The 13,215-nt window shown below is 44.3% G+C and overlaps 1 protein-coding gene across 2 annotated transcripts in view; it reads left to right on the top strand.

Moving 5' to 3' along the window:
* Positions 1–13,215, top strand: part of LOC148504581 (cystine/glutamate transporter-like) — a 40,012-nt gene that overhangs the window by 15,128 nt on the left and 11,669 nt on the right. For both annotated transcript variants that reach the window (XM_088448771.1, XM_088448772.1), the window contains exons 6-11: positions 912–956; positions 3,095–3,218; positions 8,687–8,790; positions 10,804–10,900; positions 11,189–11,338; positions 11,779–11,956. In XM_088448771.1, the coding sequence (XP_088304897.1) occupies positions 912–956; positions 3,095–3,218; positions 8,687–8,790; positions 10,804–10,900; positions 11,189–11,338; positions 11,779–11,956 (698 nt within the window). The remainder of the gene's footprint in view (positions 1–911; positions 957–3,094; positions 3,219–8,686; positions 8,791–10,803; positions 10,901–11,188; positions 11,339–11,778; positions 11,957–13,215) is intronic.

Here is a 13,215-nt window from a genome sequence, read left to right on the forward strand (position 1 = left end):
GTACTAAGGAAAAAGCTAAGAGAGACGCCTTTTGTCTTCCTACAACAGGGTTACAGATTGCAGATATTCCCTGAATTACTTCTCAGTAAGAAGTCACAGCTGTATTTTATAATGGCCCTGATGGTAAATGAGAGAAAGAGACTAGATAGTCAGTGCGAGTACTTTATTCTTTTACTTGTTGTTTTTACATTACCTATGTTATTATTTTAAGCTGTACAGTACCTACATTACTATTTCAGGTTGCACATTATTTATGTTACTATTTAAGATTGTACAGTTCCTGTGTTATTATTTCAGGTTGTACAGTACCTATGTTACTATATCAGGTTGTACATTATCTATGTTACTATTTCAGGTTGTACAGTTCCTGTGTTATTATTTCAGGTTGTACAGTACCTATGTTACTATATCAGGTTGTACATTATCTATGTTACTATTTCAGGTTGTACAGTACCTGTGTTATTATTTCAGGTTGTACAGTACATATGTTACTATTTCAGGTTGTACAGTACCTGTGTTATTATTTCATGTTGTACAGTACATATGTTACTATTTCAGGTTGTACAGTACCTGTGTTACTATTTCAGGTTGTACAGTACATATGTTACTATTTCAGGTTGTACAGTACCTGTGTTATTATTTCATGTTGTACAGTACCTATGTTACTATTTCAGATTGTACAGTACCTGTGTTATTAATTCAGGTTGTACAGTACCTATATTACTATATCAGGTTTACATTACCTCTGTTACTATTTCAGGTTGTACAGTACCTATTTTACTATTTTCAAGTTGTACACAATCCATGGTGCAATTTTAGGGTGTACAGTACCTATGTTACTATATCAGGTTGTACATTATCTATGTTACTATTTCAGATTGTACAGTACAGTACCTCTGTTACTTTTTCAGGTTTTACGTTAACTTTGTTACGGAGGAAATTGTAAATCCAGAGAGGTAAGTCAGGCTTTCTTTTCTCCAGTAATTTTTAAAATATTTGATATCATTTCTGTCAAGCACAGAGTTTTTTGATTGTACAATATTTGTTATAGGCAGGAGGCCTGAAGCTTAAAGAGATGAAACAAAAAATACTCAGTTGGTAACATGTTGGGTAACGGGTTTGTACATTTCTTCTTGCTATAGGAAATATAGGACTTTGTTCTGTTCTGTTTCTCATCATATGTTAATGCCTGGCGAGTAGCCACTCACCAGGAATTGCCCATTGCTGATAATTAGCATTGAGCGAACCTCTCAATTCTTTTTGTAAAACTATTTGACATGACGCTGGGAAATGTGTTACTCCTCGACTAAAGCTGAACCAGGACTGGCAGCCGATGCCAACATGTTCATTGCACAAAGCTACAGTGAGACGGGCATTTATCCTGCAGATGCTTATTTCAGCAGCACCCAAATCTGTATAATCTTATAACCAAGGAGAGGTGCTGGGCAGGGCCTGACTGGCCCACAGGGATACAGGGGAAATCCCTGGTGGGCCCGACACCCTTCTCTAATGTCAGGTTCCAGACTGTGCCCTCGGATTATATATTGTTACTGTAATAGAGGGCCAGTGACCTGGCCGAGCAGGAACATGGATGAAAAATGAATATACGGGCATAGATTATATGGTTTAAAAAAATGAAAACGTAACCAACACTTAAGTCATCCCAGTGATATAATAAGCTGACCGTAATGCAATTCTCATTGAGCTTTAGACACTGACTGGTGTGTACATGCATCCCCTATCCTATGAAGAGGTTCATTAATATGGTATATATAGATCGGATCACCATCATGTGCTTTATAATTGTACATATGGCACATTATACTTCATTCTCAGGACTATTGTGTACTCTCAGTATTTACTATATACTGTATATTTATATAGGGGCCCAGACCATGCACTGTAGTATCCATGTTGTCTGCAGGTTATGTCCTTTCTAATGGTTGGCGAAGCCTCCGTAGTGCCTGGCCACACCCCTAAATCATGGACCCCTAGCCCCTGCATTCACCTTGGTGGGCCCTTCACACCCCAGTCCAGCACTGGTGCTGGCTGTACAGGGCCAGAAAGAAGCTGATTGCACGTTTTCGATGAGAGGGGCCAGCCTTAGGGGAACACATGGACTTACCACTTCAGTCGCCGGCGCAGAGGCTGCCAATCAGAGCGTGATCCCTGATCTGTGGACATGGCAGCAGTCGTGGAGGTGGCTGCAACTCCAAGTGATTTCGGTAAAGAAGAACTAATTTGGGGTGACTGGAGTCTGCAACAAGCCTTGTGTTGGGCGCCACAGGCAACCAACGGTCACTGATTCTCCTAAGTGCTATCTACATGGTGGAAACCTTCCTGGTAACAACGAATGTTCTTCTATGGGGGAAAAAAGATAATTCTTCTGGTGTTGCACAATGGCTCGACTCGATGGATTGTCGGTAGATAAAAGGTGGATGCAGTCCCAAGTGATTGAACTAGAACTTCTACAGCAACTGCCTATGGCCCATCTAAGCCCCATCACCCTTCATTGCTTCGAGCTGGTTGGGATGGCTAATGTTTAAAAAGATGGGGGGTAGTCTGCACAGGATTCACCGTACATAATTGCAATATCTGTTTGGGGACTGTTGGCACACAAGCTGCCAGGAATAGGGCATTTAACTGGCGCACAAAGAAGAGGCAAGTGTTCTAGGGGGTGTAATGTCAATGCTCCCCCTCTAGAACACGTGCCTCTTCCTTACACGCTATGGTTAGTGTTTAGTCCAGTTTAAATGGCTCATTAAAAAATGTTGATTACTTTCATGGAAATTTTCCATTTAGTATGGAAAACTTGCTGCAAGTTCTTTTTAAATCTGGCCCAGGGGGAGAGATGTATCAAGCCTTGGAGATAAAGAAGGTGGATAAGTTGCCCAAAGCAACCAGTCGGCTCCTAACTGTCATTTTAAAGGCTGTTCTAGTTAAATGACAGTTAGGAGTTGATTGGTTGCCTTGGGCAACTTCTTCGCTTTCGCTGTCTCCAAGGCTTGACACATCTACCCCCCCCAGTGTGTGGGAGAAGATCCATCTTGGATGTGTGCCATCACTTCTGTGTGTCCCCGTCTTTGTCTCCCAGGAATATCCCTATCACGGTGATCGTTTCCCTCATCATTGTCACAATCTGCTACCTTCTCACCAATGTCTCGTATTACACCATCCTGACTGCTGATGATGTTTTGGCCTCACAAGCCGTGGCCATGGTGAGTACGTTTCCACCTCCACAACTGTGAGTAGGCAAAACGTGCACTTGAGAGGGGCTGACTCTTTGTGGATGAATGGGGTTATAAGAATCGGCTTCTTCGCACCACGTTGCCTTTAGTGTTCCCTGAACTGTAGGTGGCCGCCTAGCGCGGTACCAGAAGAAGCACAGCAAGCAAGCGAGCTTTACTATCGAGCTGAAAGTACAGCCACTGGCTGAGGGCAGCCGTGCAGTGTTGTTTGAGCAAACAGATGGCCATGGAAACCAGTAACAGGTGTGGTTGGCTTTTGTAGGAGAGAGGTCCTGTATATGGCCTGCAGACTGGAGGCCTTTCAACTAGGGAACTAGAAATAAGGGGTACTTATCTGTCCATAGCCGCGGAGTGCCGCTTGGATATATCAGACCTTGACATCCAGAGTTGTGCAGCGCAAACACCCAGCGTCCGTAGGTGGTGGGCGAGGGAACGGTGTGGGAGTATCAAGGTAGACCGGGCTGGCTGTTGCAATGTACGAGAGGACAGATCACATGGTGGGAGGTGGGGAGCAACATATCAATGTGTGTTCTTGTACTTTTATTTAGAAAGTGTGTAGTACAAATAGCAGTGCTGTGTGTATCTGGGATACAGCAAAGTGGGGTAGGAGTGTGGCGGGTGTGTGCGCTTAAAGGTTAATGGACAAACTGAATAAAGGGCCATATATGTATGCATGTATGTAACACACTAATATCGGTGGCACTCAAGGGATTTAAATAAGAGACAACAGCCACAGAGGTTCGGCCAAGTCGACGTTTCCTGTTGAAAATGCTGTCTCATTGAAACGTCGACTTGGCTGAGCCTTTGTGGCTGTTGTCTCTTATTTAAATCCCTTGAGTGCCGCTGATATTGGTGTGTTACATATTACAACTTTGGAATACAACTTCGGATTACAATTTTGGAATATATATATATTGATATGATATGCAGTCGGGAAGCTGGCAGACCTAATCCCGACAGCCAGCTTCCCAACTCTCATATCCCGGCAAGGTTTAGGGTCAGGCACCCCCCAGGAGGTTAGGTTTAGGCTAGGGGAAGGGGGCGTTAGCGTTAGGCACCTAGAGGGGGGATTAGGGTTAGGCACTTAGAGGGGGGAAGGTTAGGGTTAGGCACCCCTAAGGGAGGGTTAGGGGGTAGACCTAGGTTAGTATATACTTACCTTTGACGATCGAGATTTCCTCCTCTACCGGGATGCCGCTGTCGGGATTCCAACTGCCGGGCATGGGTCTGGCGGTAAATCATACCGATTCCATATATATAAGATTCCTATTAATCATATACTTACCTGTTCAACTATAAATATGTTGTTTACTTAATGAAATGTCCATGTGGTCTTGCTAATGTGGGCAAGACCATCTGTATGTTTAAAGAGCAAGCAGCGCACCACAGATCTGCTATACGTTTGGCAATTCAGGGCAAAGATATTGATCAGCCGATTGGTTGTCACTTCTGTGAGGCCAAACATTTACTCTCAACCCTTAGATATAAATTAGTGGATCATATCCCTCCGTTTAGAAGCTCGATGGATCTTTAGGTTAAACACCCTGTCACCGCGGGGTCTCAATGCATCCTTTAGCTCCTTTTTTTGTAAGAGATTTATCTTAAGGGTTATATAGTAAAGGCCCATATGAGAGTAATAGTTATTCTTAATACAAATATTGTTTTGTGATCTTAATATATATGTTTGATCTAAGTATGTTCAACTGCAAGGATAGACGTTTTAGGTACTGCCGCAATGCTTATGCTTGTTTGCCATGACACCATGGCCCTCATTCAGAGCCGCTCGTTAGCGGCAGTACGCTCGTTCCGAGCGATGTTTGCACATCTGCGCATGCGTACGGTTTTTAGTACGCATGCGCGAACCAGTCAGTGCGGACAAAAATCGTTTGTACGCTATATAGCGAGTGCCTGCTATTTTGAGTGACAGAATGAGGCGTATGTGGGTGGTAACAGGGGAAGGTGCTTGAAAATGGGGAGTGGAGATCCGAACGCAGGCGTGCTTAAAGGTCAAAACGGGCGTATTATGGGTGTGCATATTTAAAACAGCAGCGTCATTGACCACGTCACTGGGTTATTTTATAGCCAGAACTGCTCGCAAATTTGTGGTAGCAAACACCAACCACAAGAATAGCGAGCAGTTCATACGCTGGTCGATGTACTCGATTAATCTATTAAATAGCGGACATGACGTATGGTGTGAGCGGCCAGGGGGCGTTTTTAACAAATAAACGAGCGTATGTATTGCTCGCTCGTTCAGACTTAGAGGTGTGAACAGACTGCAATTTGCGAACGGATCATTTGAATAGCCACCCCTTGTTTTTGAACGAACGACCGCAAATAGCGAACGGCTCTGAATCAGGGCCCATATTCACTATATAGTGCATGATATAGATCTATTCCTGTATGCCATTTCAGTCATGTTTTCAGAGTTACACTGTTTGTATACACTGCCGATTTATTTGTTGTTATTTGGTTTCCATGGCATCCACGTGTCCTCCTCTGCTCCCCGTCGCGTCTGACGTCACTAGTCTGCGACCGGAGGCGCAGGAGACCACAGATGATGCGCATGAGGGTGATTGTGGCTGGTATATAGGTGAGCAGTTTATGTTTCTTGCTTGTCCTTGAAAAAAGATGTAGTAAACATCTGAAACGTTGGTGTTACCAGACAATGCACTGTGATTTATTTCTAAGTCCACGGAGTGCTACCATATATTGTGTGTATGTGTGTGTGTGTATATATATATATATATATATATATATATAATATATGAAAAAAAACACTCTCCTACGCCACTGCCGTTTGAGGGCGGCCCTACTGACATCACGAGCGATGTTAGTAGTTGAGCTTCCTTCTCTATTACAGCAGGAAGCTCACTGGGGCTTGCGGGAACGAGACCCTACCCCAAGGGTCTCGTCGTGACCATCACCTGGCCGCTCGCAAAAGCTTTGGGTGGTCACCCACAGCTATGCGAGCGGCCAGGAGGCCGGCTCCCAAATAAAGAAAAAAAACGCCCTGATTCAGAGCGAGCGCTCTGAAAGAGCATTCGGCTCTGAATCAGGGCCAGAGACCCACTTAGGAGGTACCTGCACTTTATGACCTCACTCGCTGCTCATACATGTGTTACACAATACGATATTCTAAGGGAATGTGACTGAGGCATCAGGGACCCAACGGCAGCCACCTGTGGGAGGACTGCAAAAGGGAACGTCTCTTTCTTTGCTTCAATTCATTTAGATAAAAGGGAATTTCTTCTCTCCTGCTTTTCATAAACCTACAATTTCACAAAGTGTGGTAAGGGATTTTTCTTTTTAAATACATATTTCTATTTGCATACGTCATTTATTTATTAATATTATCAACATTTACTTGTATAGCGCCAGTAAGGTCCAGTATGGTCTGTACAAATGACAATTGTAAAATTGTAAATTGTAAAACAAACAAGGTTTTTCATCCCGTATCAGTATCTTCTAGGTCTCTCCAGCTGTTGTGGAACTACACATCCCAGCATGCCCTGCAGTGTTTCTCAATTTGTGTTTCGGAACTCCGGGTGACCAGCAGCACTGCAGCTCAATAATATGAAAATGATTTAAACCAGTGATTATGCGAACGTCATTTTATAAACTTTCTATCGTCAGATGATAGATGTTACCCATAAACTTAAACTAAACTTAACTAAAATAAATACACGAGACCAAGTTATGCCGTTTAAATAAAAAATGGTCAGCTTTATTTAGTTACAATGGTAGGTATGGTGGCAGAAGAAAGAACGGCAAACAACCAGCGTCCACTTGTCTTGGGTCAAAAGGATATCACAACTTGTGAGGGCCAACTATCCCAGACAAGGGTAGGGTGATCTTAAAACTTGCAAGGGCCAACTATCCCTTTCAGAGCAAGTGATGCGGCCCCAACACCCATGCCAATGCACTATACATCCTGCTCGGTCGAGAGGTGCCGCTGACCCCAATAGGGTGAAATCAGCCTAACCAGTGCATTGAAGGGGTGCGCACCGCTCATACTGCCGCAAGATGGACGCTTCAATATTGTCGCTCTTTCCCTGCTATGAAATAAAGCCGACGCAAGACACAATAGGGGAGGGAGGGTGGGAGATCAAATTCAAAGAGGCAGATTTTACAAAAGCAGATTCCCCACACCCCCTCACATAATACGCCCCCTAACCTCTCATCCTATCACCACACCCTCTCACATAACACACCCCCTAACCTCTCATCCTATCACCACACCCTCTCACAAAACACGCCCCCTAACCTCTCATCCTATCACCACACCCTCTCACATAACACGCCCCCTAACCTCTCATCCTATCACCACACACTCTCACATAACACACCCCCTAACCTCTCATCCTATCACCACACCCTCTCACAAAACACGCCCCCTAACCTCTCATCCTATCACCACACCCTCTCACATAACACACCCCCTAACCTCTCATCCTATCACCACACCCTCTCACATAACACACCCCCTAACCTCTCATCCTATCACCACACCCTCTCACATAACACGCCCCCTAACCTCTAGTCCTATCTCATCTGCCGACCCACTGTCAAACAAAAACAAACATCTTTAACTTTATTAACCCCTCCCCCTCTATCCCTGACTAGAAGTTTATGTACCCTCGGTTCTAGCCCAAACCTCCGTTATATTTAGACGTGATGGAAAATAGGAAACTATAATCTAACATATTGAACAGATCAGCAGTCGCCGCTGTACCAACTGAGACTGCGGGTAGTAGGGATGGCTATCGTCCATCGATGATTCATAATCATCGATGGTTTATGGCCGATGTTGATTTTTTTTTTACTATCGATGGGGGACCACCAGATGGTTTCCCTCCATTGATGGTTAAGCATAACCAACAAATGTTTTTTTTTCTCAATTTTTTTTTTTACAAGGTGCCAGGATACAAACAGGGCCAGTCAGACAAAGAACAGGAATGACAATCGGTAACCATCTATGGCGACTTGCTATATCACCATCGATGGTAACCATCAATGGAAACCACACCGATGGCCATCCCTAGCTGGTAGCATAGATGCGGCCAACTATGAAGAACCGGGCATGCAATGCAGTCGCATCTGTAGCCGACTTGCGCACAACTATTAATCAATCCCCTCGATGTCCACTTAATAACACAGTTGCTACTTTCACCAGATCATAAATTTAAAATGGTGGGGAAAAAAAAAGATAAATATAGAATATGTGAGCCTTACCTCCTACCATTGGCCAGACGCAACACGTGGCCAAAGAATCTTTCGTGCTCTACCCTGGCCAATTTTGTGCTTCATTGACCCACTGAGTCAAGAGCTATTCAGTCAATCCAGACCCATTGAGAGTCCTCCATGTTGGACTTAGATATTAATGCTCCTAGAAGATCATGGTTTTGTTTTAATTGTACTTCCTGTTTTAATTGAAGAGCTTTGCAGATCGAGCGCTGAAACAAGCTTCGCCCCTCATCTCGATACTGGTGGCACTGTCCTGTTTCGGAGCTCTAAATGGTGGGATATTCGCTTCCTCCAGGTACTGAAGTCCTAATCAAATAAAACATCTCGGCTTTGAGCAACTGTGTTTTGTAACAGTTTATGGAATAGGGTACTTACATGAGCTAAAACTGATTAAAAAGTAGGATGCATGCATTATGCCAGTATTGGATATCATTCTAGTGAACAGTTCTACTACAGCTGCTACTTATTCTATAATTTAGTTTTTTTATGTACTAAGCCTTGGAAAGAGATAAAGTGGACGGAGATAAAGTACCAACCAATCAGCTCCTGTCAAGGACCCTGCTCCTGAAAGCTGGAGGTGCCTACACACTAGACAATTTTTTGCACGATTTGGCTGATTCTGACGCATCGGAACTGCAAATCGTGTTGTGTCCACAAATGATAACGATGCCGATGCACGGGTCGTTTGCCATATCCTCAGATTTTACCTACATGCGGTAAGATATGGCAATCTCGTTAATGATGCACTGGAAATCGTTAAGGATGCACGAAAAAAGTCGTTGGGTCAGATTGCAGAGTTTAAGCACGATATCGTATGTCCGGAAGTGCCAAGGTAAATGGTTGATGACATTGCATCGTTTGCGAGTCGTCTAGTTTGTTGGCACCTTTACATTATAGAGGGGGCTATGGGTGGACAAATAAAGAAGGTGAGGGGGGAGCAGAGTTTGGAGATTGGGAGAAGGGGTGGTAGGCTTCAATGATGAGATAAGCTTTAAGGGCACGTTTGAAGGCTGGAGGCAAGTCTGATTGGGCGTAGGAGAACATTCCTGGGGTAGGTTGGAAGCAGCATTGGAGAAGTCCTGAAGGCATTAGTGGGTGGAGGTAAATCAAGGAGAGGAGGTGGCTGTGTTTTCTAAACTAAGTGGGCGGCAAGAGGGTGTGAGAGTGGAAATGAGGCTGTTTTTTGTGCCCAGGAGCCATTGCAAACCTTCCTTAACCTCCCCTTCCCTAATGCACCCCTGTATGTGATTTGTACATGCCTTAATAGTAGTCTAGTGTTTTAACAAATAGCTCATCTAAAAAGTTTATAAGCAAATTAGGTTATTAAGGTAAAATAAATAAAATGTAGCACTGGTGCCTTTTTAAGTATGAATTAAGGGCCTGATTCAGAGCCGGACACAATTAGCGCTCGCTCGTCCAGAAAATAGGGGTGGCTATTCAAATGAACCGTTCGCTGTTTGCGGTCTGTTCACGCCTCTAGGTCTGAACGAGCGAACAAAATTTGCGGTCATTTTTTGGGAAACTACGCCCCCTGGCCACTCGCATCCTACGTCATGTCCGCTATTTATTAGATTAATCGAGTACATCGAACAGGGTATGAGCTGCTCGCTATTCTTGTGGTTGGTTTTTGCTACCACAATTTTGCGAGCAGTTCTGGCTAAAAAAAACCCCAGTGACGTTGTCAATGACGCTGCTGTTTTAATTATGCACACCCATAAAACGCCCGTTTTGACCTTTAAGCACGCCTGCGATCCACCCACATACGCCTCATTCTGTCACTCAAAATAGCAGGCATTCGATATTTAGCGAACAAACGATTTTCGGCCACACTGACTGGTTCGCGCATGCGTATTACGATCCGTACGCATGCGCAGTTGGGCAAACATCGTTCGGAGCGAACGAGCGGCCGCTTACGAGCGGCTCTGAATCAGGCCCTAAGTGTGTAGTGGATTAATTCCCTTCTGAAATGTATTTAATATTTTTTTCTTCAATAATCATATCTTCAGGACCCTCTTTAGCCTTAATCAGAAGAAACTATAGGTTGAGACTATGCAAGCGACTCAAATACTAGTGACTAAAAAAAAAACAAAAAACCCCAACCTTCAGTAATTTAATGCCATCCACGTTTTTTATTTTTTGCAGACAAGTGTCAGCTGACGATATGGTTTCCTTACTCAACCTGTCATCAAAGCTTTGCTCTTCTTCATACTCTCAACGTTGCTTCCTAGTACTATCCCCTTACTCTTCCTTTCTCACCTTTTTGTTTCTGGAATGTGGTTCATCGACTCTTTCTATCCCACTTACCCAGGATGCTGTTTGCTGCTTCCAGAGAAGGGCAATGGCCGCCCCTGTTTGCTATGATCCACATCCGAAGGCACACGCCGCTACCTGCCTTACTATTAATGGTATGTGGCTTTTCTCTTATAGTTTTTGCAAAGCGAAAATCCTATACAGTAATTACGTAAAACAGGGCCCTAGGTACTGACAATCGGCGATGGACATATTAATCATTCATTTGCTATTTAAAACCAGTAGGTGATCCGATATCCTCCATGCAGACCAGCATAGCTCCCACTCACCTGCCAGAGACTTGTGGTCGAAAGAACGGCTCACCACCACCTACGTCGGTGCTGGCAATGTATGGCGGGGTCACTGCAATCTCACCAATATACATCTCTGTGTGTTTCTTCCAGATGCCGCTGATCTTCTTGATGATTGGTATCGGTGATCTATACGGGCTGTTGAATTTTTACAGCTTTTCCAGATGGCTCTTCGTGGGACTGTGCACTATTGGCTTAATTATCCATCGACGGAAATATCCTGATCTTCCTCGACCCTTCAAGGTAACTTTTTTTTGGGGGGCTAAAGATTGAACTGGTAGACACTTCCTCGAGGTTGGACTCGCCATCATTTACTCATGGCCTAATTGTGGACAGTATATCTATTACGGATCTTGTAACCATTGGTCGGATAGACATGACGGTGGAGGAGTAGATGCAAGTTAATTATAATCTGCTACAGAATGTATCTACTCAATGATTAAAGATGGAGGTTATATTTGTACAGGATCTATTTTTAACGGGGAGAAAAAAAAAAAAAAAAAAAAAGGTTGGACTCTCATAGGAGTAAGGGTAAAGAAGCAAGGTTCTATTTTGAATAAATATGTTCATTACCGTTTACCTAATGGTTCTATCTTAGAAATATAATATTTGTAATGACCACTAAAGGAAATAAAAAACAGAATGGAGCTCCAATGCGAGATAACCAATCAACTCTGCTCCAGGTTCCACTGATCATCCCCGTTGTCTTCAGTATGATGAGCCTGTTTATCGTGGCGCTGTCTCTGTACTCCGATCCAGTGAACACCGGCATTGGCTGTCTCATCACCTTAAGTGGGTTACCTGTGTATTACCTCACCGTACATAAGCAACGACTGCCCGCAGGATGGAGAAATGCGTTCAGTAAGTATTTGCCATTAAGTTAACAGGCAAGTGTATTTTAATGCAACTTAACAGATCTTCAACAATTTCTCCCCCCCTTTCTGTACTCCTATCATGTAAATACTGTATAAAGGGATTTTTATTATAGGAATTCAGGTCATTTCCATAATGGTGCTAGTACATGTGACTAGCACCATTAGAGGGTTTGACCAGAGAACAAATGGGATCTCCTCTGAACCGTAGTCTTGCCAAAAGGTGTTATAATCCTCCCACAATACAGGAGCATGTCCAGATCTCCATCTTAAAACAAAAAAAAAAAAGATAGCAGGGAGTGAGACAGGGGTGATAGATTACATACCGATTATACATTGCATTGTGCAAAGGCTAATCTGTTTGATAGCCAGTGAAACATCAACAGCTGTCTATTAAGAACAGAAAACTATTGCAGCCACAAATTGCTATCGCTAGACTAATGGGGCCTATAAATCTACATGTATTGCCCCAATTCCACGTTCTGCGGACGGCGGGGAATTGGGGGAAAATCAACATGGAGGAAATCCCTGATTCACTGATACAGATCCAAAAAGCCCGTCACTGCTGGACTGCCCCCTGTTTGTGGCTGCTTGGTTTTACCTCACTAACTACGCAGGACCCTGAAAGAGAGAGAACTCTGCTTTCCTACACCATCTGCCGCTGCGGGGTCAGTGTTTATCCGGTGATGGTTCCTTCAGCTCCTCTTCTCTGCGGCTGTTAGCCTGTCCAGGTGCAGCTTGTGAGGCATCAGCAGGAGGAACAGACTTGCGCGCCAGCTGCTGCTGCAACCATTTCGGCCATAGAGTATGCTGGATCGTCGGCTGGTGCAGGTTTCATGCTGAGGCGCCGACCCACCTTCACTTCATACCTTGGAGCACTCAGTGGCGGGATTCGAGAAAGTTTCCTCTTATTTGGAAAGTTTCTTTGAGGATCCTAAGCTGCGTTAAAACGCAGAAGCATCTTCCTTCCTCCAGGGAGCCGCTAGAGGTTTCCGTGTCTTAGGAGAAGGAAAGTGAACTACCAGAAGAGGAGGTTCTCCCCGAAGGGGAGGACCCGGAGCCTTCTCTGAATCACGGGGTGGAAGATCTAATTACTGCGGTGCGGCAGTCTCTGGCCTGCCTGGACTTGGAGCACAAACGGTGGCACCATGCAAGCACAGGCGCAAGAGGATGGTTACTTTTCCGGCTTCCTCGGATCTCTCCGATCTCGTGGAAGGCCCCAGATAAGAAGATCTCAGTCCCTCACAA

Source organism: Taudactylus pleione, unplaced genomic scaffold (assembly GCF_031769625.1).
Source record: "Taudactylus pleione unplaced genomic scaffold, aTauple2 ptg000465l, whole genome shotgun sequence".
Taxonomy (NCBI): Eukaryota; Metazoa; Chordata; class Amphibia; order Anura; family Myobatrachidae; genus Taudactylus; species Taudactylus pleione.